The 26533-nt window shown below is 45.3% G+C and overlaps 1 protein-coding gene across 3 annotated transcripts in view; it reads right to left on the reverse strand.

The window, feature by feature from the left end:
- Positions 1-262: 262 nt before the first annotated feature.
- Positions 263-26533, reverse strand: part of tmem132e (transmembrane protein 132E) — a 248658-nt gene continuing 222387 nt past the window's right edge. For all 3 annotated transcript variants that reach the window (XM_061803292.1, XM_061803293.1, XM_061803291.1), the window contains exons 6-9: positions 19964-20169; positions 10763-11042; positions 8056-8250; positions 263-5962 (exon numbers count right to left, since the gene is read on the reverse strand). In XM_061803292.1, coding sequence (XP_061659276.1) covers positions 4862-5962; positions 8056-8250; positions 10763-11042; positions 19964-20169 — 1782 coding nt within the window. In that variant the 3' untranslated portion in view covers positions 263-4861. The remainder of the gene's footprint in view (positions 5963-8055; positions 8251-10762; positions 11043-19963; positions 20170-26533) is intronic.

A 26533-nucleotide genomic window follows, 5' to 3' on the forward strand; every position in this document is an offset into this window, starting at 1 on the left:
CCCGCGCTAACGCTAGTGGCGCATCACCGCATAAACCGCAGGCTTGAAAGCGTGTGAAATTACAGTACTTGTCTCACAGCAATAAGACAAGGTTAACATGTATGAAGATGAATTAATAATTAACACGTTTTCTTTTTAAATGAGTAAGACCATACTGTGTACGGGGACAAAACCTAAAAGAGATCCCGGTTCCTTAACGTTTGAGACACCGCGCGGTAGACGGCGTACGTATGAATGACGACGACAAAGAAAACACATTACACCTTTTTGTGCAGTATCGCATTTTCTTTAGTATTTTACATGGAACGGGAAAATACAAGGATTTGCTTCCAAGAGAATACAGGAAATAGATCAGTGCTCTGTACATGAACATGGCGGTCAGTGCGGTGGCGGGAGCGGTGAGGACCAAGTTCCAAGTAGCAGCTTGGAGGGGGAAAACAAACAAACAAACACAGGAGCGCAGCCAAACTGCGTCACACAAACAAAAATAAAGGCAAAAAACATGGGAGGAACCAAACGTGGCGACGTATTTACATGAATGCAGAAAAGAAAACAAAATGAAGCTGGCGTGAAAAGCTGCGAGCGGACGCCTCATCTGTACAGCGGAGCGACCGGCCGGGATCTACGGAGAACGCGGAGCGGGCCCAGTTGAGTTCTTCGCGGGGGAACCGACGAAGAAGCCTACATTCATCCTGAGAGGGAAACCCAACGGACGGACGGAGAGAAATTCAGACGAAAATCTTTTGAAAGATTGCTGATGCATTCAGGGAACCCGAAGCCCTTAAAAAAAAAAACACCAATCCAGATTTAAACACACACACACACACACACACACACACACAAGTGTAAACATTTGACACAAAAATTGGCTGGACATGTAAAAAAAAAAATTCATCAACACCTGAAATTGGAACAGGAAGGTGGCCATTTGGGTCCGAAACAGGCATTCGGGGAGAATTCTACAACCTCTTAAATCCTGTTTTCGAAAAATGGACCCAAACAAACTTGAAACGTAAAGCGGAGGTCCGGTGGTTTGGATTAAAAATGTATCCGATCGGTCACGTCATATGTACTGGACCTTGAAAATTTTGAGGTTAATCCGTTATCTTTTTGATGGTGTTTTGAGAAGATTTTTTTTTCTCGGCAATTGTGAATTTTCCGCAAGTGCACGTGTGCCATTGATCCGCTGGCCGACCTAAACGCACTCTAAAATCGATACGATGGACGAATGGCGTGTCCCATGCGTCAGGCCTCCGGTTCTAATCTGTGACAAATCATTCCTCCGCCTTCCCGATCAACCGATATTGCCATTTCTTCATCAGATGAGGATCAAATCCGAGAAATCAGTCCTAGCCATAATTGTGTCACAACGTGAGTGATCCTTTGTTGGGTCACGTAACTCGCCAAAAATGGCGGCGCCTGTGAAAAATTGCCGATAAAAATTTTCTCATAAAATGATATCGGATTAACCTAAAATTTTCAAATTATCCGATACATCGTTAATCCAAACGACCAGACTTCCCCTTTAACCCTAAAATTTGTTTTTACACGCTCAGATTTATTGAAAACACACCCAGCGTGCAAAATAATCTCTCCGGCTGCCTTTATGCCTTGACATCAGAATTTTGGGCTGTTTTATTGCCGCTCGTGCCAATCACCTCCGTGCGTCTCAAAGCCAAGCCGGTTACGTTTTGTGTATTTGCAGACCTTTGAACAAAGATTGTGGAAAACAAAATTTTTGAAAAAAATGTGCATTTCCGCGGAACGGACTCGCTGGAGGTCGAGACTCTCCTGGCACACATTTTGTCAGGGGTAAAGTGATTTTTTTTTTTTTTGACAACGTTAAAAAGGAGACGTGTGCGACCGTCCGTGGAGAAACTAATGGAGTAAAAACTCGAGTCCTTGGTCTCTCCACTTTTGAAGACTTTCAAAGCAAAATGTAACATCTGACATTTGTAACGCTACAGAAGAACAATTCTGGATTGGGTGTTTCATATAAAAAAGCCTCAGGTACCCTCGACTATGAAACGTGGCTTATTCTTGCCGCGCAGAAAAAATAAAAAACACGCCAGAGTCCTTATATGCCCTTTAAAAAAAAGTGACGCGAGAAAAGCATATTTCATCTCGCGGTTGCTTCATTAGGCTCGAAAACGGGAGCTTGTTTCACGGCCTTGAGAACGCCGCCCACCGCTAATTCGAACCGCGATTAGCTCAACTGCCGCCGGTGTCTTTTTAACGCGTCGTGTCTTTCTCTCTCTCTCGCTATATATATACGCTATACTATATATTCTCTCTAAACTCATTGTGTACACTTTCTGGTGTCCAAAATACTAGAAACGCACCCAACGCTCCCGTACAACCGCATCAGCGTCGATCCCTCGGATTCGCCCTCGACGGATGCGACTCGGGCTACATGTTCTGCCCAGATGATGAGGAACATTTCGATGTTGACTAAATTCATTCACGTTAAATTTGCTCTCATCCATCCACCTTCTGAGCTGCTTATCCTCTCGAACGCTGGTGTCAAACTCAAGACCCGGGGGCCAGATCCGGGCCAGCTCGTGATGTCGTGTGGCCCGCGAAGGCCAATCGTCTGTCAACTTGCACGATTCTTGCGAAAATTTGCACCCAAATTTAAAAATATCACGTATCGTCAATGAGGACGTTGAGATATAAGCATTTTTGCACAAAGGTTGAAAAACCCCTTGAAGCTAATAAACTAGCTAATAGAATTCTTGTGTAAATATGAGGCGATTGAAAAACTTTTCTGATTTCACACTTCCCGACGGCCCTCTGAGGGAATCCGTGACTACAACGTGGCCCGCGACAAAAACAAGTTTGACACCCCTGCTCTCGAGGGTCCCCACTTAACAGGAGATCTGGAGCCTATCCCAGCTAGCTTCTGGCGGAAGGCAGACTACACCCCGAACCGGTCGCCGGTCAGCCGCAGGGGGGATGTCGAGATCGATCCGGCGCCGTCAGTGACCTCTTATCCACGTGAAATAAAAATATTGCATTCCACCTGCTCATACGTTAGCCAGATGAAATGTTAGCCGATTTCGCCAGATTAAACGTAACACAAATGAGACTTGACTGAAACTATTGTGTGAGCCAGATGATACGTTATCCAGACGAAATTTTACTCCAGATGACATATTACCCAGATTATATCTAAATGAAAAACTGATTAGACATCACGCAGGTTCCAGACATGAACCGGATTCAATGTTAGCCACGTTAACCAGGTTAGCTTCCATGCACGCAGCCATCTTGTCTTGAGTTCCATTCGATTAATTCAGACGAAAACATCTTATGGCACATAAAAAAATGACAAAACAAATATTTTTTGGTGGGATGATCGAAACTTTCCTGCTGATCTTGTGCTCTGTAAGAGGAAAATAGGACGTAAGAAGTTCTTTCGGCGAGAACGGCGAATGCTTTCCTCAGGGTGAGCAGCGGTCTGCAAATATATATATATATGTACTGTGTACTATGTACGTACACGCCGCAGAGGAATGTTTGCACGTATGTGGGCCCGCCGTAACATCATGGCATGCGCGTGATTACGTGGGTAGGGAATGGTTATAGTCGCACCGTACAAACATTTACACATTTTTGTGTTACTCACACTACATGTAACACGTATGGCGTGTGACGCGGATGACACGGAAGGCAGATCATGTGACGTCCGCCGAGGTGAGATGCCGCTCGAGGTCGCACGCTACACAGATGGCGTTTTATTCTGCAGATATGACCCAGTTCTCGGATGATTTATCGCAGATTTGCTCGTTACTCGGACCTCGGCTCGCGGAGACCGGAAAAAAGGTTTTGCATGTCAAGAGCGGCTTCACGTTACCTCGAAGAGTAGTTGCCGCCCGGATTGGCCCGATTTTGCGTTAACCAGATTACCGGAATTACGCGCAAACCGGATTACGTGGAACCCAGGATTTAAAATGAGCCAAAGTTTGCGGAACGTGTCCAAATTACCCAGATCGCACGCTACCTTCAATATAGACTTTCCAACCGGATTGAAAATTTCAGAGATTTTGTGTTCCCCAGGTCACGTGTCACACGGGATTAATTTACTCAAACGACATGTTAAGAAGATTTTCTCGTTTTAACAAGCGGATCACAAAATTTTTCTCGTTACTCGGACTGGAATTTACTCACACAAATGATTTTGAGTTGATGTAAACCAAATGCAGTCACCCACGTTACACATATCCCGTTACTATAGGCAACCCGTACGCACTAGCTACTCGGATTGAAAGTGATGAATGATCCAGAAAAGCAGATTACGCCGGCGGGAGAAACGAAACGTGACTGCGCCTCACCACCTCCCATGCAAAGATCCTCGCCGCGGACACAGAGCAGCTCGCTACCGAGGCGACGCGACGCCGCCTCCAAGCCTGCGGTGATGCGAGTCGGTCGTGCTTGTAAGGCAGTAGAAAAAGGGGGAGTCGTAGCGATGGCCGTGACGTGTAGAAAAAAAATGTGAGCAAATCATAATTGAAAAGAAGGAAAATAGAAAAAAAAACAACCTACCTATTTGGCAAAAAAAAAAAGCTTTTTTTTTTCACGAGCGTCTTTGACAGTTTTTGAATGTTCATCAAAGGCCTCCTTGTTCGTCGCCGCTGCCTCTCTCCGTGTCACCGAGTCTTTGGCTTGCGTCAGTTTCCTTTTTTTTTTGTTTTGTTTAGTGTGATAAGATTACAGCACTGTGCAAACTAAACATAACAAACTAACCGAAAAAGACAGTTGGCCTTTATTTTTTTTCCCCCTTCCCCCCCTTCTCGGTCTGTGATAAAAAGGAGAGACTTTTTTTTTTTGTTTTTTTACGCCCCCCTCCCAGAAAGATTTCTCAGGCGATTTCTTTTATTCTGCGCATGTAGTCGTGCAGTTCCTCGGGGTCTTGGAAGCCCATGTCCTGACACACCCACTGGATGTCCTCCTCGTCGGCGACGGGGATGGAGTTGTAGGGCAGGTCCTCGGTGGGCAGCGTGGTGAAGGTGGTGAACTTGACCCGCTTGCGCTTGGAGGTGGGCGAGCTGGCCTCCTCGCCGGCGCTCTCCTTGGCCGAGCCGCCGGAGCTGCCGTCCCCGCGACCGTGCACCTGGCTCTGGACGCTGGTCTGGGAGCTCCCGCTGCTGTGGTGGTCGCCGTGGCAGCACGTCTGGACGCCCTCCAACGGGTTGGAGGGGATGTCGACCTGCTGCGGGGACAGGTCGCACTGGGCTCTCAGAGGCTGGCCGTTTCCCAGGAAGACCCAGTGGTGCGAGTGGTCCATGTTGACCTGGCCCTCGGGCGGGATCCGCTTGTGGCGGTATTTCAGCACAAAGACGATGCAGTTGATGAGAAAGACCAGGATGGCCAGGCAAAAGACCCCCAGCAGGGCGTACATGCCGATCTCCAGGTCCGTCATGTTGCGGGGCGACTGCACAAAGTCGTCTTCCTCCTCCTCGTCCTCTTCTTCGGCGCCCGTTTCCGTGGGCCGCTCCCGGTCGCCCGCCGTGGGGAGGTCGGTGTAATCGATGGGGACGCTGGCCGGTCGCTCGTTGGACGTCTCGTAAATCCTGCCCCCGGAGTCCGGGCCGGCCTCCGCGGGGCGCGGGCGTCCGGTGCCGGGCGGCGACTCCGTCTCACCTTCGGTGGCGGTTTCTTCGTCAGAGTCCTCCTCCTCGGGGCCGAAGCGGACCCTGACGTAGACGGCGGCCGACGCGATCACACTCTTGCGCTTGGTTTTCTGGCAGGCCTCGCCGATGGTCATCTCCGTGCGCACCAGCTCCCCCGAGCCCTCCCCCTCCGCCACCACCACAGGCCAACGCTGCTGGGGCTCCTGGGACACGGACACCACCTTGTCGTCCAGTGTGGACGCGTTGAAGTTGTAGTCCTTGGGGTCAAAGTACGTCAGCGTGGCAGCCGTGTTGTCGCTGAAGAGCATCCACACGGACAGGCTGGCCTCCTGCCGGGAAACCAGACACAAACGCGCTTGGATTCAACCAGTGCTGGGAAGCGACAAAATTGTTAATAGTTAAATATTTTTCCCTCGAATTTCTACTTCTCCAAGATTTGAATCAATCCAGATCCCAACCATGCTTAACTTCACCTCTCTGCAGGTTCAAACCTTCGCATAACTATTGGTAACCTTCTCATTATTTGCGCATCTTAATCACTTTGATACAAATGCAAATATTAAGTAAATATATATATATATATATTTTTTTTTTTTTTAAATGCTGACTATCTATGATTGAAAAAAAAAATATTCAAAGCTACCTGAACCAGTGTGAATAGGTAATGCTCTCTACCCCCTTTAATAAATAGTTAATTAACTGTAGCTAATTACATATTTTGGTACATTTTCAATAGCCACACCAATCCTGATGACTGTTCAATTAAAAAAAACAAAACACTTAAATAGAACCTGTCTGACAAACCAAGATGGCCAAAAGATCCCAAAGGCTGCAATAAAATGCCACGATACAAAGAAATTCAAGAACAGATGAGAAATAAATTAATTGATATCTGTCTGGAAAAGGTTGAAGGGCTAAAAGTTATTTTTAAAGCTTTAGGACTCCAGCAAACCACAGTGAGGGACAGCCACAAATGGGGAAAATATGAAACAAGTTGTGAATATCCCCAGCGATGATTCATCCAGGAGGTCACAAAGGAGGGACATTTTTTTTTTTGTATTCTCATCACAAATAACCGCTGAGAACTTTTTTTGTCATCTCTGTCAAAACACCTCCCCTTACACGGTGGCGTTGGTCTCGCACCACAGCTTGTACCGTGATATCACCCCGCATGTTTAATTCAAAGCTTCCGCTTCAGAGGTTGTCTTCTATCTGTCGCGTTGCGTGAAGGTGAGCGAGGTAACTCGGGGTTCAAGTCGCCGCGGTAACAGATGGGAGTCGGTTGGCCCGTCTCAGCAAGATTGAGGAGATGAAAATGTATTCCGGGTTTGAAGAACGTCATCTCGAAGTAAAACAGGTGAAACTCTTTGAATGATGACAACAAACACCTTCAAAAATAAACCCAAAAAATTAAAAAAAAGCAAAATGGCGACACAGCGGTTCAAAGCCATCGCTTTAAAGTCATCACCATCAGTTTTATAGTCAACAATTGATGCGAGGAGGCTTTTCTACTTCCCCCTCCCCTGACTAAAACGCCGTCGTCATATCGAGGGCCCTCGCAGTAAAATAAATTTCAAGGTAGAATTTAAAAAAAAAAAAAAAAAGGAATTTAATGTCCACCTTGTTGTACTGGATGTGTGTTTTTGTTAACATTTCGAGGTAATGACTTTTATATTTTATGCGAAGAGATACATTTTTTTTTTCTTGTAATATTACAACTTTATACCAATAAAATCAGATATACTTTCTCATGGTATTCCAATTTTACCATAACATTTTTTTGGTAAAATTTCAATTATATTCTCAGAAAATACCTTTACAATGTTCAAAACATCTTTTTAATGTATTTTTTTTTCTTTATGAATGAATAAAATTAGATATTTATAATTTATTCTCATGAAATTAAACCTTTTTTAAAAAGACATTTCTCACAATATTCCAACTACATTTTCATGAAATGCATGAAAACATTCTTTGCAACTTTATTCTCATAATTTAAAAAAAAGCCCAACTTTATTCTCATTAAATAAAACTTATGATATTCCAATTTCATTTCAATGAAATGTATTTGTGTAATACTATTAGTCCATTCTCAAAACAAGTACATTTTGTCTTTAAGTAATTTCAAATTTATGTCATTTAATATTCTCTCCTCCTCTTCTTCTTCCTTTTTCTACATAAATTTACGACTATTGTCATGAAATATTTTTTTCTTACCATTTCAGGAGTATCTATATATATATATATTTATATTTGAAAACCATACCCAATTTCTTCTCATAATATTGAGACATATAGACATATTTAAAAAAAAACTGCCCCCCCCACTGTAATTTTCATAATAAATATATGATAATAAAATATAAATAAATCAAATATTGTTTTCTGCTCCCGATAAAAGACGGGCGGGCGCTGGGCGTACCTGCTTGGGCGCGCCGAGCGTCTGGAGGCCGGCGGCCTTGGCGACCAAAGTGTGACTGTTGCCGGGGCTGGGCTGCAGCGACAAGCTCAAGCCCGACACGGCGTGGACGCGCAGCTGGCTGATGGAAACTTTGTCGTCCGTGACGGAGAAGGCCGCCTGGCCCAGCGCCGCGTCCACGGCCAGAGGAGAGTCCACCTGGGGGAAACACAACAGGAGGGCGACTATTTGCCGTGTACGCGGGCAGGCGGGCGGCACAAACGCCTCGTAAACTCGACATTCACTCGACAACGCTGTCCCCCCTATCTAAATATTGCAAACTATGTTTTTTTCTAACGATCCAAACCATTTAATGATGATGCCAGTGTCGCTTTCAATTCGGACTCCTTGTAAAAAAATAGTTCAGGATCGATAGTGCGCAAACCGTCGTTAATGAGACTCCTTTATTTACGCGCGAATCGATGGGTTCCCTCTGTCAACCGTTCATGGTTCCCACTTTCGCCCATCCGTCTGTCCATTCATCCATCGACACTATCAACTGGAAAACTTGTGTGTGATCCTCGATTTCCAGCACATGAATCGCTCACAAGAAGACCGACATCCAAGCTCGAGTCAAGTTCCTTCCCGGACGTATTTACACCGACGACGCGTTAGTGTTGTGGCGTTACCGAGGCGCGGGAGGACGCTCGCGCAAAATGGCGTATCAAAACGTCACTGGTGTTCCCCCCGCAAAACGGTACATGTTCCGGAACCACCCAGCATAGGTGAAAATACACAGTACAGGGAGTCCTCGGTCTACGACTGAGATCCGTTCCTACAGTAGCGACTTGACTCGAATTTCGACTCGAGTCGGATTCCAGCATTAAAGTCAGAATTTACATCAAAATACTTTGTATAAAAAAAAAACAGATACATGGAAATAAACAAGATGGCGTACTTAGCGTTACTGCTGAGAGGTGGATGGAGAAGAAGAAGGGGAACCTGGTCCTCAATCCTCTCCATCTCGACAAGTATCAAAGAACCTTGTTTTGCGATCATTGCGTCCGACATCGGAACGGAACCCTTCACATGCTCTAAAATATGGGCTTTGTCTTTAATAATTGTCACCACGGTCGACCGATTGAAGCCTTGGTGCTGTTGGTGTCTCTCATTTCTCCAATCTTTTTATCATCTTGAGCAGGGCTCAGCAACCTTTTTGAGGCTGAGGGCTCACCAAGTACTCAGTTCATTACACGTATATAACATTTTTGTTTTAATTTATTGTAGTAAATGACATTAAAGGTATTTTAAATTTTTAACTCAAACTTTAACTTAAAGCACAAATAATAGTAAGAATTTGTGGCCTATGGTATTTTTAGAACATACCTCGCGGGCGGCTTATATGGTCCTCGCGGGCGACCATTCGCCCGCGGGCACCGCGTTGGTGACCCCCTGATCTTGGGCTTCGTTTCCACCGTCATGGATTTTCTTTTGGCTGCAGAAGCATTGCTAAAAGACACAGCTTTCTTTTTTGGGTGGCGATAATGTCTAAAAAGGAGGACGAAAAATGCGAAGATAGTCCCGGCGCACAAACACGGACGAGCGTTAGCCAGACAAAATGGTGGACGGGGGACGGGTGTTGTAAAGTCGAAACGTCTTAGGGAGAGACCGCCTTAACTGGAGGACTCCCTGTATGTAGTGACCGTACAAAAAAAGTCTTCCACACGCTTTAAACACGTTGAAACTTATTAAGACACTTGAAAATTTATTAAAACACCTAAAAAAAAATGGTTGTAAAGGTTGTAATTAGCACAACTATTGCGAAATAAATATTTCTTTGGAATTCAAAAGGTACAGTATTTCCGTTTTGAAAAATGTACTACTTCTACTCCATCTTTTTCCACAAAAATGTCAGCCATCTTACAAGTTTGTACGATTTTAGGTGGCATCTAAACAATTTTTCGACTGATCAGGAGGTCGTCGCACGCACGCACGCCGACCTCGCCATCGCCCGGTGCAGCGACCGGCGGGATCGAAACAATTTATTAAGATGCCGATGCTTCCTCAGCTACGTCTGCCGGCAGATTCGGTCGGTCCTCGGGCAGATTGCAAATGATCAATTACTCGTTTAAGATGACGGATGGGCCGCTTGTATCTTTCCCGCCCGTTTCTGACGTCCATCCATCAGGCCGCCGCGTTCGCCCCTGACAACGTTAGAACGTCATCGCTCACGGTGATCAAAACTTTCGCCCGGCCTAACTTTCCTCGCCCGTTCCCCGTCTAAACGAGCAGCTGCCTGTAAATCAGTCGGCTCGCGACGTCCACTTTATAAAGGACCTCTGAACCCCGTCTCGGGTGACGCCTTTATGCCCGCTTTACCTTTTTTTACGATGCCGACTTTGACTTCGACGGTGGCTTGGCGGGGAGCGAGGCCGAGTTAATTGCGCGGAAGGTTTCAAAACGACACGGCGGAGCTTGAAAAGTGTCGGTGATGTGTGGTCGTTTGACCTCAGAATAACGGCCGTAAATCCCCGTGATGGCGCCGCGCCTCAGAAAAAGTGGAAAAAGCACGTGAAGCGCTTGAAAGGCGTAGCCAATTTGAAACGGTGAAAACAAAAGCCGCGTTGAAGGCGACGATCGGAACTACGAGCGGAATAAAGAACAACAACGCAGGCGGCAGTTTCATTTTTATCATTTTATCCAAGGCGAAATTGAGGCCGACAAATCTAACCTTTAAGATGGTGGATCCCAGCTCCAGGCCCACCAGAACCGTCCTGTCCACCAGCTCGGCGACTCGGGGGTCGGCCACCTTGAGCGAGTCCTGGACCAGGTCGGTGACGTCCACCTGCCAGTCGGGCCCCAGCATGGTGATGACTTGGTCGGTGCCTTCGGTGGACGTGGTGTGGAACTGGGTCAGGACTTTGACCAGGGCCCGCTGGTACTGTAGCGTGCAGCCTCGGCTCACCCGCCGATCGTCCTCGTCCTCGTCAGCGTCGCTGTCCCGGGTACTCCTTGAGAAAAACAAGTCAGTTAAGCATTTTTTCTACTTCTTCTTCTTCTTCTTTTCCTTTTGGCTTGTCCTGTTAGGGATCACCACAGGATGTCATTGTTTTCTATCTAATCCTATCTCGTGAATCTTCCTCTCTAACACCAACTATCTTCATGTCCTCCATCAACCTTTTCTTTGGTCTCTTCCCCGGTAGCTCCATCCTTACCACCCTCCTACCAATTTCCTCACTCTCTCGCCTCTGAACATGTCCACACCATCAAAGTCTCCTCTCTCAAACCTCGTCTCCAAAACATCCAACTTTGGCCGTCCCTCTACTGAGCTCATTTCTAATCCTATCCAACCTGTTCACACCTAGCGAGAACCTCAAGATCTTCATTTCTGCCACCTCCAGTTCTGCTTCCTGCTGCCACCGTCTATAATCCGTACATCATGGCCGGCCTCACCACTCTTTTATAAACTCTGCCCTTCATCTTAGCGGAGACTCTTCTGTCACATAGAACACCAGACACCTTCTGGCAGATGTTCCTTGGACCTGTTTCTTCACTTCCTCACCACACTCACCGTTGCTCTGTATTGTTGACCCCAAATATTTGAAGTCGTCCACCCTCGCTACCTCTCCTCCCTGGGGCTTCACTCTTCCTCCTCTGCCCCTCACATTCATGCACATATATTCTGTTTTACTTTGGCTAATCTTCATTCCTCTCCTTTCCAGTGCATGTCTCCATCTTTCTAATTGTTCCTCCGCCTGCTCCCTGCTTTCACTGCATATCACAATATCATCTGTGAACATCATGGTCCAAGGGGACTCCAGTCTAACCTCATCTGTCAGCCTATCCATTACTACCGAAACAGGAGGGGGCTCAGAGCGGATCCCTGATGCAGTCCCACCTCCGCCTTAAACTCTTCTGTTGCACCTACGGCACATCTCACCGCTGTTCTGCTGACCTCATACATGTCCTGTACTATTCTAACAGATTTTTTTCTACTTCCATCGTCCAATTTTTATGGTTTGTTTGATTTAATTTAATAAAAAATTGTATCAAAAAAAAAGAAGAAAAAAAACAGCATAATGTCTCAACAAGATGCTCCACGTTCATAAAATACAATTAAGAGTGCGTCAAATCCCCCACATTATGTTTAGGTTACACCCCCCAAAAAAATATGCGGACTAAACCATAAGCAGTCATCCCATTTAGTAGGACATCTTCCCAAAATTGTGGCACAACATCACTAAAGACATCCTAAATCATCTTAATGACATTCAGTCATTGGTATCAATATTACCGATACGCAGATTGACCTGTCCCAACATCGCGGCCCGTATTTCACGTTCGACGAAATCGGCGCTGGCTTCGCGCCGCCGCGTTTCTCCGGCTCCTTTTAAATCACGTCAAGAGCGGCACTGGAACACAAGTGCTCAGAACAGGACCCGGTTCCCCGAATCAATGACTCTGTCGCGCCTCCGCCGCCTCCCGTGAATGTCAAGGAGGTGGCGGAGGGCGGAAGAGCAGGAGGAGGCAGGACCGGCCTGTTAAACATGCCTGCCGTGTTTTGAGCGCGCTTTTGCTAACACATTCCACCAAAAACAACAACAACATTGGAACCGATGACGTCACAAACTCGGAATGCCGTTGCAAATTTACCATGTCATCAGTGATTTTGTGATCATAAATTTTGATGGAATTTACAAAGGAAGTCATACCAAAAAAAGTGTTGGCGTATGTCACGAATGGTAACGGAATCCAGTCGAAAATATACAAAAATGAAAGCCACAAAGCGACTGAGGACATACGAAGAGGTTGAAAATTTTGTACTAAAATGTACGACATAAATCGCTGATGACATCATTGGAGGAGGAAGTGGCAGCCGGTCAAGTCGCGCTGCGGCAACTCATCTTTAGCTGTTGAGCAGATTGCGGCTCAGCCAGGGAAGCACCTGGCACGTTTAAAACCCGCTTTGCCCAAACAAGGGCCCGCGTCCAAAAAGCAGCTGCTCGTCGTTTATTCTCGACTGGGGCTTTTCTTTTTTTTTTTTTTTTTTTTGTTTCCCCCCTCCCCCCACCCCCTCCCACTTTCCCCGTCGACATCAAGATGGGATAATGCGCCGGTGGACGGGTGCCGAGCTTCTCATCGGCGTTGTGATGGCAAATTTCAAACGGAGACGAGACCCTTAAGAACAGATGGCGCGCGTGCACATTGAGACCCGGCGGCGCCGTGTGGATCTTAGCGCTTGGCAGCAGCTGCCCGCTTTCAAGATGTGACATGTTAGTGTCGCTTTTCACCAACTCAGACGGCGGCATATTTAGCCATCAGCTGGTATCACTGACTTCATAATACAATGTTTTTTTGGGGGGATGGGGGGAAAGGCTGTTACATTTCCTACAAAATTCCATGACTATTTTTGACATCCTCGACAATTTGATTCCTTAAAATTTTTGTATAACATCCCACTAAATTTCATGACCATTGTTTTGGGCATGACTATTACCTATAAATGGCATTTATGATCATCATCATATCATCAGTGTTGTGACGCCATACATTCATATTTTGACTAAATTTCAAGAGCATTCCCGCCAACGTAAGTGACTTTACACTGAATTATAATTATTATCTATGACTTCCCACTAAAAATTAAATGTGCATTTATGTTGTAACCAGTGACTTAATGCCATGGCTTCTGTACCTCCATCCATCTATTTTCTTAGCTTCCTATCCTCACAAGGGTCGCGGGAGTGCAGTAGCCTATCCCAGGTGTCATTATGTTAAAGATTTTGAGTATGTTATTAATGGGAAAAAAACCGGAAGCTGGTCTGGACCCATCTATTTTTTTCCCCACCACAAAACATGATTTTGGCGTATATGGCTTTTTGTAACTCCCGCCATGAAAATCCTCTCGAGGGATTTGTTTTCAACAAGAAGCAGGAAGTGACATACGGGGCAGTAGCGCACTCAAGCAGTCTTGTCTGTTTCTACTAGTTTTACCTGCTGGAAGGTAGCTCGTTGTTCGTTCGCGTTAGCCAAAATATCGGCTCGGTGCTAAAACGCGTCTATGTGCGGATCGGAAGAACGGCCTCCGCAGGCCTTGCAGATCGCCGCCGGCCTTGTCGACACGGCTTCGGCCAGGCTGGCTCATCTCCGCCGTGGTAGTGGGTTGGCCGTGATCCGCATATCATCTAAATATGGCTCGAAACGATAGGGTAATATTGCCCGGTCACTCGGTTGTGAGTTGTTCTCTTCTTCAAAAAGTGCTTCCGTGTCAGAAGGGGCGTGTTCATCTCTCACAGTAGGGGCCACGGCGTGTTTTCAATGGCGAATGTCCCAGGGTGATGTCACGGACAGAAGCTGCAGCCAATATGGCGACCAATTGGATGTCGAATGACACTTCTGCAACTTTGTGCACGGATGACGCACTCTCTGCTCATATTTTTTTTTTCATATAGACATTGAAGTGAATAATGTGATATGTATTTTTCATTACAACATCTGTTTTAGAATGTTTATAGGGATGGCACTTGGGCTTTAAGCTTGTACCCGTTCGTACCCGGTTAGTGCAACACCAATTGTGCAAAGGGAGCAGTTTAAAGTGAGCAATCGTGTGACAGTCGACAAAATATATTCCTAATACTAGTGCTGATTGGACGAGCAGGATATGAGGGTGTGTCCCAACAATGGCACAAAAGAAAATAAGTATGCTCGCCGATCAAGATTTTAATGACTTCATGGCCAAAGGGAAAAAACTGTTTGAACGCCTGCTAGCGTCATCTTATTTTTCTACAATCTACGACTAAATTCTTAGTGACCGCGATGTCATCAGTGACTATTTCATACTTTTTAGCATGGTTTCCTGCTCAAGTGCATGACCGTCAGTGATTTGTTTTTGCCAGACTTTTTTTTTTTGTTTTTATATGATTACTGACAATAACAGCAGCAAAAATTGACGTCATCTACAAATTTCCACAGGCAATCCACAATATCTTCACTAATTTAATGGATATTCTTTGTATCATTTCCGACCAAATTCTTAATCCCATTTCTTGACGTTTTTTTCCCCCACTAAATTCTTGATCACCATCTGCGATGACCCGATACCGTACTTTTCTATCCGTTTACAGTCGCTCCGTGCGCCTGGCTGTCGTCTGGGATTTGCTTTTGCGTCTCGTGCCGTTCAAACGGGAGCCCGCGGGACACGACTGGCCAGCGCGCGATCAGGTAAGTGACTTTTGCCGACAGCGGACCGAGACCAGTCGTGAGTCATTCACTTAAAAACGCCGGGTCAAAAAAAACGCAGAGACGCCGAGGCGCTCCGTCTCTCCGCTCTCTGGATTAGCTTCAATAGGGTTAATATTATTCCTCGGCCAGATGAATACTGTCTCCTCCGATTAGGGTCTGGCGCGGTAGCGGATAATGCGGCCACTGACTGTAACAAAAAGACACTGCGGGCCAGGAGGCCTCGTTGTTGTTGTTGCTGTGGGAGTGAGTGAAGGTCCACAGTGTGTCACTCGGCGTGGAAGTGAAGTCGTGCCAGGGAAGAGACTCGACTGCACGCTACTAACGACAAGAGAACCGTAAATATCGTAATTCCCGGCCCTACAGAACGCACCTGTATATAAGCCTTACCCAGTACATTTGGAAAGGAAACACTGGTATTTTTATGAATGCCTAAAAAAATATTTTCATAGATTGATCAATTTTATGTGGATACATACGCCGCACCTGTGTAAAAGCCGCAAGTGCCCACATTGAAACACGAGATATTTACAAAGAAAAACAGCACACAGAGTTTAATACGAGCGCCGCATCGCTAATGCTAATGCGAGCGCCACACTAACAGGGCTAGTTAAAAAAAAAAAAAAACATACTGGTAAAAATCACTGTAACACGTCAGTAAAACGCTAGCACACCGCTAACAGGGCCAGACCGGTAAAAGTCACTTCCTCCGGCACATATATTCCAACAATCTCACTCTTACCTTTTTCCGCTAGAGTCCCCCCTTTGCGGCCGTTAGAGAAAAAAAATGTACAAATTATCCGCATCACCGCATAAACCGTAGGCTTGAACCCGTGTGAAAAAATTCACGGGTTATAGGCCGGAAATTACGGTACAAGTGATTATAGAACAGCATGAAAATAGTCAAAATTCATGAGCGGGTCATTAACGCCCCCTGAAAGGTTTATAACAGGCTACTAATGTAAAGTGATACCAGCAAAGCACCACTTTTTAAAAAATATGCGTCCTGTTACAGATTTAAGACTTGAAAGGAACTTAATTTTGTAAAATGTAATTCAGTCTTTTGATGCTATCATTTTCTTGCAGTAAAATTGAGTTATTTGAATGAGTCTTCTTTTTTAATTTGCCTAAGTGATGTTGCACACCAACTTTATGTGTGCTTAAAGCGTGTGGGATGGGGGGGGGACTATTTTAAAAGTCTTTTATATGGTCCAATCTATGTCACATGGTGGTTCTGGAACATATCCCCCGCAATAAACGATGCTTCAGTTAATAATTACCCGAGTGGAAATATCAAAAAGAAGAAAAATGGAGGCGATGCAATATGTTTTGCAGGCGCTCAGGGTCATTTCAAGCCCCCCCCCCCGGCCCTTCTCTCGAGCACCTTAAACGCGCAGTTTGTATTCGGCGTGCATTCGTGTGCTTTGCGTGGATGGTGATGTACTCCGGCGGCGAGGATGGCAGCCAAGCGCGCCCAATCTTAATGCCGCCATTAAACATCTCCTAAATGAAATGTTGTGGGCTTGTTTGCTACTGCGCCGCGCATGACCGGCATGCCGGAGCACCTCCGCGGGATCGTCGTGATGACCGTTTGTCATTGGATGGAGGCCCTCAATCTCCCGTTGGCGGCCGTTTTGCGTTCAAACGGTCACACGGTTTTTCTGAAAGTATTCGGACCCCTAGAACTTTTCAACCTTTCGCCACATTTCAGGCTTTCAACGAATAAAAGCCTGAAAAGTGGGGCATGCAATATTATTCGGCCCCCTTGCATTAATACTTTGTAGCGCCACCTTTTGCTGCAATTACAGCTGCAAGTCGCTTGGGGTGTGTCGCTATCAGTTTTGCACATCGAGAGACTGAAATTCTTGCCCATTCTTCTTTTTCAGGTCGGATGGAGAGCATTTAAGAACAGCAGTCTTCAGTTTTGCCCAGAGATTCTTGATCGGATTCAGGTCTGGACTTGTAACACCTGCATCCGTTTATTAGTGAACCATTCCATTGTAGATTTGGCTTTTATGTTTTGGATCATTGTCCTGTTGGACGATAAATCTCCGTCCCAGTCCGACAGGTTTTCTTCCAGAATGGTCCTGTGTTTGGCGCCATTCATCTTCCCATCAATTTGAACCATTCTTCCCTGGCCCAAACCATGAGGCCGGCACCACCATGTTTGACGGTGTGTTGCTTCTACCCCAAACATATCGTTTTGCAATGTGTCCAAAAAGTTCGATCTTGGTTTCATCTGACCATAGCACACCTTCTTCCACATGTTTGGCGTCTTTCCCAGCTGGCTTGTGGCAAACCTTAACCAAGACTTTTTATGGATCCCTTTGAGAAATGGCTTTCTTCTTGCCACTCTTCCATAAAGACCAGATTTGTGCAGTGTACGACTGATTGTTGTCCTATGGTCAGACGCTCCCACCTCAGCTGTAGTTCATCAAGAGTGATCATGGGGGTCTCGACTGCATCTCTGATCAGTCTTCTCCTTGTTGGAGGTGAAAGTTTAGCGGGTCGGCCGGGTCTCGGTAGATTTGGAGTGGTCTGATACTCCTTCCGTTTCAATCTGATTGCTCCTTGAGATGTTTAAAGCACGGGAAATCTTTTTGTATCCAAATCCGGCTAGTATCTCAGACCTGCCTGGTGCGATCTTTGGTCTTCATGACGCTCTCTGCACTTTAAACAGAACCCTGAGACTATCACAGAGCAGGTGCATGTATATACTTGATAGACTTGATTACACACCGGTGGATTTTATTCATCATCATGAGTCAACTTTGGATGGTTCAGAGATCTTCACTGATTTTGTTGCACTGAAAGTATAGGGGCCGAATAATATTGCACGCCCCCCATTTTTCAGTTTTCTATTTGTTAAAAAAAAGGATAAAATATCCAATAAAATACGTTCCACTTCACAATTGTGTCCCACTTGTTGTTGATTCTTGACAAAAAAAATGTAATTTTATATCTTTACGTTTGAAACCTGAAATGTGGCGGGGGGGGGAGACTTTCACAAGGCACTGTACTTTATCTTTGGCGTTTAAGGTTGAGTTGGTGTTAATTGCATCTTTGGCCAAATGGCAAAGAAACAGCGGCAAATATTTTGGCTTTATTTGCACTTTGGTGGTACGGCGAAAAGACAAAGCACCCCATCTTCCCTTTGGTCGCGTCGTGGCCAGATGAAAATCTGAAGCAGCATTTTCTGCTTAAATTTGCTCATTGTAAACCTCGTTTTTTTTTCCCCCTTTTGGAGATATGATTAAAAGACAAAGCGACACATCTTACCTTCAAAACTGCACTTGGTCTGTGCCGTTCAAATTAAGAGTGGAGCCGCTCAGGTTATCTCGCTTTTAATGTCTCTTTAACAAGATCACACGAAGCGCCTATTCCCACTTTCAATTGCTCAAGCTAACAAAAAAGCATTTAACTCCAATTGTAAACAATGGGGGGGAAAAAAAACACACCACAATGCAACGGCACTAATGTTAAATGAGATTGTCATTGAGAGAAAACACAATCTTCAACGGGATTGTTTTTGAGCAAAGCCCGTATCATCCCCCATCGCGGCACGAAAAGCACTTGTTTGTTCTAAGAAGCCTCGGGTACATATCCTCGCGGCGCTAATGAAGTCTCCGTCTTGCCCTCGTCAGCCAAATGCGTCATGAGGGCTTTGACGCCGACACGGCAAAGTGGCTCAAATTGCACCTGAGAGCCGAGTTCGGCGAGGCTATGCCTCTGCGATGCGTTCCATCTAATTGGGACAAAACAAGACCCCCCCAAAAAAAGACTCCTGCTTTTCACTTTCAAGTCATTTTGACTAACAGGTTCGATGCACTTCGACTAATGAGTGCAATGAAAAGAAAGTCCAGAGAAAAATGTATTGTGAAGGTTGAAATTGGTTGAAATCCTAGAAATAGCTCACGTAGTGTAACATGTCGATATTAAGATGGCTGCCGTTGTTCACGTGGTTCCCAGACTGCGGCAAACCAAATTTATCAGTCAGGGAAGTTATGATTTGTCTGTCATCAAGCCAAAAATCATACGAGGCAAGATAATCTACTTCAGCTGCTCCAGTGATGAGATGAGCGAGACTTTCAAGATTTTTTTTCGAGACGCAAGCTATGGTTGGGAAGATTTTTTTTGCTTTGACTTGTGAGCGCAAATGAGGCACGAGCATTGTACGTTCAACTCGAGCTATTTCGCAATTAGCAGCTCTTTATCAAAGAGTAAATTATTAAAAAAAGAGGCTGCCAACCAGTTATTGCCACTCCCAGTACAATGGTGCAGCAAAAAGCATAGACAGACAATATAACAATACTCACAGGTCATGTATTCTTTATCCTCTGCAAAGAGTGTCTAATTTTTAGTGGTGCACTGATGAAGAGCTGTGAGGAGTTGAGACGCCTCAAGCAGCAGTATATTTTTTATTCTCTTATACGGCCCCCCCAGGTAACCAAGTAGGGAAAAAGTAATTACCTTGGATCTAAAGACACTACTGTAAGCAACTTAATTCCCATGACCACCATAATTTAATGACTTATGTGTACATTTTAATGACCTTTTGACGGTGTGCCCGAGTCCCTTATTTTAATTTTGCAGGGTTCTACTTCTTGGTCTCGAATCCTTTTTTAGGTATAGCGGTCATGTACGCTAGTAAATATCCGCTCTACCCGGCGTGTTTGCGCGGCTCGTTCCTCACCTGCGGTCGGGCAGAATGGGGACCCGCCAGCCTTTGATGAAGCTCAGGTTGCTGTCGGACAGTTCCACTTGCAGGGGGAGCTTGGGCACCCAAACGGTGAGCTCCAGGGGGGCGCTCAGGTGCTCGTAGCTGAAGATGACCCTGGCGTTCATGGAGCCGCGCGTCTCCTTGCCGTTGACGAACACGTAGTCGCAATTCATGGAGACCTGGTGCAGAGAGCAAGTTGTAAAGGGCGAGGTAAGGCGCGGAAAGGTCGATGTGGTGACGGTCACCTCGGCGACAAAAGGGGGTGACAGACCACGTGGGACGATAATCAGAGCGGGCACACCGGCGACTGGTGACGGCGCAATTTATTTCTTGTTTCAAGGTGGACTCCTGATGCACAGAAAATATACGACCGAGGGCAAAATATGCGTCCAGCAGCACCTCAGAAATCATTGGACATTAGTCATAAAATGGAACACAAAACAACTCAAGAAGGAATATTAGTGTTAAAATGCATGAAAAAAAACAAGATTGTAGATGTATGGATAAGCATAAAAAAAAAAAAAATGAAATACTCTTACAAGGAGCCACAACCAAAAGAAAAAAAAGCACCATACACAATAGTTGCAGTCGCAAAAAACAAAAAAGAAAAACAAAAGCGCAAAACAAAACAAACTGAGCCAGGTCTGTAGTATCTTAAGGCTGTACTGTATTCTTTAAACAACTATTTAGTATGTTGCTTTTTTTCCCATTTGGTTGTGGCTCCTTGTAAGAATATTTATTACATTTATGTGCTAATCCAGGTTTCCGCGATATTATTTCGTACATTTCAACACCAACATTCCTTCTGATACTACTGACCTAGCTTACAAGTTTGCTTTTTTGTTTGTGTTTTGCTTTGATTTACGAGCAAATGCTGGCAACGGATGTTTGAACACAAACAAAACAGTGGCGTAGTATAGAGATGGATTAATATAGCAATGCTCACAAGCATACTGTATATTTTTATAAATTTGTAAAGGATTAATAACTAGAGTTTAGATCGTCTTTGCAGAGCTGTGGATCTATTATACTGCCCTCTGGTGGCCAATGCTTGCATACTAGAAGGAGCAGCGCAGTGTATGTCCGTCTGAAGCAAAAGTGCTTAATTCCTAATATTCCACTGAACTATGTCACAGAAATGAATTATTATTATTTTTTTGGTCCATAAACCAACTCACAAGCGGCAATAACAAACTCCTCGGTGGAGGTAGCTCGCCATATGGGACAGCGGGACAATAAAAGCCGTGTAGGCCCTTCAGGTCCTGAGAGGCGAGACGGATCGTAAGAGTTTACCGGGCGGAACCGTGATATTGAACCCGAGACCCGCGTGCGCCACGTTGTTGCCCGCCTCCGTCGTCCCGTACGCAAATGATTTCAATAACCACAACCCAAGTATGTGTGATAATCAGATGAGGCCCTCCGCCGGCGCGCTACAGCGTGCGTATTTGTATCTCGACAGCAAATAGACAGGAACAGGTGCTGTGGTGGATTCGAGGGGTCTGTCCGACGTCGTTTATCATTTTTCATTATCCATTAAAGCCACGGGCGACTGAGCCGTGCGATATCGAGCGTTCTTTGCTCGGCTAAACTGTGCTTCTGCTAATTTAATCGCGCTCCTTCAACCGCGGGAAATACACTTGACAGTTCAATAACTAGCCGCACTCGCAGTAGTTCCGGGGTCATCTATTTATTTATCATTTATAAAGTCCGTCCCCTCGAGAGTCGCCAGACCAATAAACGGCTCCCTTTCCCCATCAGGAAACAAGCAAAAAAAAAAAAAAAAAAGAAAAAATGATCTCAAGCTTAGCATTCCAGGAAGCTTGTTTTCCACAATGTTTTGTGCCTCTGCCCATCTTCAGTTGAGTAAACAAACGCTCTGGTCACCATGGTGGTAAAAAAAATACTTTTATTGCACACGGCGTCAATAGAAGATAAGGCGTACGCGTGCCCCCCCCCAACCGCCACTCCCCTCGGGTGCTGTGACTCACAGACCCCATGTGAAGGCAGCACAGATAAGGCCTTGTGTCATCCCGTCACATCGCACGCCTGCGGTACGCTACCTGAACTAGGCACATGTGTAGTTTGCAGCAATTTTTTAAACAGAAAGAGATAAAAAAAAAAATGTACAAAATGAAATATAAAAATACCTCCCCCAAAACTATTTAAAAAAATAAATCAATACAATAAAGAAATTTAAATACTTTGTATCATAATGATAAAATAGAAAAATAAAAGATCAAATTTATCATGAAACTCATTTTAAAAATGGACTACAACGAAACATCCATCCATCCATTTTTCGGAGCTGCTCATCCTCACAAGGATTGCGAGAGTGCCGGAGCCTATCCCAGCTAATTTCGAGGAGGAAGTAAGGTACACCCTGAGGTGGTTGCCACCGAATCGCAGGGCACAAAGAAACAAATAATCATTCGCACTCACAACCACAGCGAAGGGCAATTTATGCGTGTTTTTGGGATGTGGGAGGAAACCGGAGAAAACCCACGCAGGCACGGGGAGAGCAAGCAAAGTCCACACACTCTTATTTAAAATAGTAAACTGCTAATACATGAAACACCATCAAATTAAACACAATATTAAAACATATGACTAAAAAATGAGATCATATGGAAAGGAAGATACAGTAAAGGCTTGGTTTTCAAACGTTCCCTTTTTCAAACAAATCTCTTTCCGGAAGAAAATTTTGAGATTTTTTTTTGTGTGTTTCTGTTTTCGAATGAAAATCGGTACTCGAACACCCCCCAAGAAACCCGGAAATAACATATTGCGCCTGGCCAGACAAAAAATTGATATATATTTCGTAAATTACTTTATTGTATAAATTGTTTAAACTATACATGTATTACTACTATGCAGTTTATTATCAGGAAAAGCTAAAAAATAAATAAATAAAGTGCTTTAAAAAGCCTAATGTTTTAGGCTTGGAACGCATTATTTCTTTTTCCATTCATTCTAATGGGAAACATCGACTCGCTTTTCGAACAATTCACTTTTCCAACCGTTTTCTGGAATGGATTGTGGTCGCAAACCAAGGCATCACTGTAAATAGAAATATTTTGTGAAAAGAAAAAGAACACAAATGAAAAATGATCACATAAGGCCAATAACATCTCAGGAGTGTATTTTTTCATGTTGATTGATATTCTCTCCGCCTAGAAAGGTCAGTCCTAGCTCAGGACAGCCGGTCCTTTAACAACTGCTACTTATGTTTGCGAGCGCCCAGATGCTGCGGCGCTTTAATTACCTGCTATCGCTCAAGTGGATCACACACATACGCACGCGCGCATAATCTCCTTCAATTTGTACGGAAGTGTCACAAATGAATGTGAGAATGATATGTGGAAGAAGAAACCGACGTCATCTCTCCTCATATTTCGACATCCCCTGATTAATTGTCAGCCCCGAGGCGGCGGGGGTTAGCCAGCCCCCCCCCCCCCCCCCCGGCGACGGCATGTTAAATGGAATGAAAGCTGACACATGGCGCGGCATTAGCGGGCACAGTGTCGCCGCTAAGGAGCTTTTGTCGCCGTGATGGATGTGTGTTAAACGGATGCGAGCTAATTTAGCCGCACTAGCTTAAGCGGCCGCACGCGCGCGCGCACTTACACGCGTATTAGCTAGTTTTTACTCCGATTAATGAGGCTAAAGATAATCTGTTGGCTCGACAAAAGGGAGAAGAAAAAGTCACAAGATGGGGAAACTGCTCGAGGGGGTTTGTTCCCATTCGATTACAAAAGCACTAGTGACAGCCGCCGCCGGCGTTTGCCCGTTAAAATCTGCCGAGTTTCCCCCAAAAGGTGCGAAAGCAGCACGCGGGAAAGTCATTTTCCCCCCGCACGTTTGTTGATGTTGACGTCAGCGAGTTCATCTAAATTTCAGCCCACCGATGACATCTTAACTGTTTAGGAACGTGAAACTTGGGAGTAGACCCACAAATCGAGAATGTAAACCTGAAAACGCACAGGAAGTCCGCCATTTTACTTTGATTTTTCCATTTAAGGAATCATTTAGCCATTACCTTCAGAGCACGTATGAGTAAATTCAGCCCCAAGAAATTCTTCAGAGCTGTGCCTTTCCTACATATTTTTTTTACCCGATTGCTGGCAAATTTGACCCACAAATTTTGACCCAAATGCAGCCCTATGGGGGCACAAACCAGTGCAATCTGTAGGCCGGTCCCAAGCCCGGATAAATGCAGAGGGTTGCGTCAGGAAGGGCATCCGGCGTAAAAACTGTGCCAAACAAATATAAGCGTTCATCTAAAGAATCCCATACCGGATCGGTCGTGGCCCGGGTTAACAATGCCCGCCCCCGGCACTGCTAACCTGCAGGGCGTCGGTGGAAATTCAGCTACTGTGGGTCGAAGACAAAGAAGAGGAGGAAACCGGATCCAGCGTCAGAAGAAAAAGAGGAATGCACAGAGCCTACAACTGAGTGTAGGGACTTTGAATGTTGGGACTATGACCGGAAAAGCTCAGGAGTTGGTTGACATGATGATTAGGAGAAAGGTTGATATTCTGTGCATCCAAGAGAGCAGGTGGAAAGGTAGTAAGGCTAGAAGTTTGGGAGCAGGGTTTAAATTATTCTACCACGGAGTAGATGGGAAGAGAAATGGAGTAGGGGTTATTTTAAAGGAAGAGCTGGCTAAGAATGTCTTGGAGGTGAAAAGAGTATCAGATCGAGTGATGAGACTAAAATTTGAAATTGAGGGTGTTATGTATAATGTGGTTAGCGGCTATGCACCACAGGTAGGATGTGACCTAGAGTTGAAAGAGAAATTCTGGAAGGAACTAGATGAAGTAGTTCTGAGCATCCCAGACAGCGAGAGAGTTGTGATTGGTGCAGATTGTAATGGACATATTGGTAAAGGAAACAGGGGCGATGAAGAAGTGATGGGTAAGTACGGCATCCAGGAAAGGAACTTTGAAGGGCAGATGGTGGTGGACTTTGCAAAAAGGATGGAGATGGCTGTAGTGAACACTTATTTCCAGAAGAGGGAGGAACATATAGTGACCTACAAGAGCGGAGGTAGAACCACGCAGGTAGATTATATTTTGTGCAGACGATGTAATCTGAAGGAGGTTACTGACTGTAAAGTAGTGGTAGGGGAGAGTGTAGCTCGACAGCATAGGATGGTAGTATGTAGGATGATTCTGGTGGTGGGTAGGAAGATTAAGAAGACCAAGGTAGAGCAGAGAACCAGGTGGTGGAAGCTGAGAAAGGAAGAATGTTGTGCGGCCTTCCGGAAAGAGGTGAGACAGGCTCTCGATGGACAACCGAAGCTCCCGGAAGACTGGACGACGACAGCCAAGGTGATCAGAGAGACAGGCAGGAGAGTACTTGGTGTGTCATCTGGTAGGAAAGGGGAGAAGGAGACTTGGTGGTGGAACCCCAAAATACAGGGAGTCATACAAGGAAAGAGATTAGCGAAGAAGAAGTGGGATACTGAGAGGACTGAGGAGAGGCGAAAGGAGTACATCGAGATGCGACTTAGGGCAAAGGTAGAGGTGGCAAAGGCTAAACAAGAGGCATACGAAGACATGTACACCAGGTTGGGCACGAAAGAAGGAGAAAAGGATCTCTACAGGTTGGCCAGACAGAGGGATAGAGATGGGAAGGATGTGCAGCAGGTCAGGGTGATTAAGGATAGAGATGGAAATGTGTTGACTGGTGCCGGTAGTGTGCTAAATAGATGGAAAGAATACTTTGAGAAGTTGATGAATGAAGAAAATGAGAGAGAAGGAAGAGTTGAAGAGGCAAGAGTGAAGGACCAGGAAGTGGAAATGATTACTAAGGGGGAAGTCAGAAAGGCACTACAAAGGATGAAAACTGGAAAGGCAGTTGGTCCTGATGACATACCGGTAGAGGTATGGAAGCAATTTGGAGAGATGGCTGTGGAGTTTTTGACCAACTTATTCAACAGAATACTAGCGGGCGAAAAGATGCCGGAAGAATGGAGGAAAAGTGTTCTAGTTCCCATTTTTAAGAACAAAGGGGATGTTCAGAGCTGTGGGAACTATAGAGGAATAAAGTTGATGAGCCACACAATGAAGTTATGGGAAAGAGTAGTGGAGGCTAGACTCAGGACAGAGGTAAGTATCTGCGAGCAACAGTATGGTTTCATGCCTAGAAAGAGTACCACAGATGCATTATTTGCCTTGAGGATGCTCGTGGAAAAGTACAGAGAAGGTCAGAAGGAGCTACATTTTGTCTTTGTGGATCTAGAGAAAGCCTATGACAGAGTACCAAGAGAGGAACTGTGGTACTGCATGCGTAAGTCTGGTGTGGCAGAGAAGTATGTTAAAATAGTACAGGACATGTATGATGGCAGCAGAACAATGGTGAGGTGTGCCTTAGGTGTGACAGAGGAATTTAAGGTGGAGGTGGGACTGCATCAGGGATCAGGTCTGAGCCCCTTCCTGTTTGCAGTGGTAATGGATAGGCTGACAGATGAGGTTAGACTGGAATCCCCTTGGACCATGATGTTCGCAGATGATATTGTCATATGCAGTGAAAGCAGGGAGC

Source organism: Syngnathoides biaculeatus, chromosome 18 (assembly GCF_019802595.1).
Source record: "Syngnathoides biaculeatus isolate LvHL_M chromosome 18, ASM1980259v1, whole genome shotgun sequence".
Classification (NCBI taxonomy): Eukaryota; Metazoa; Chordata; class Actinopteri; order Syngnathiformes; family Syngnathidae; genus Syngnathoides; species Syngnathoides biaculeatus.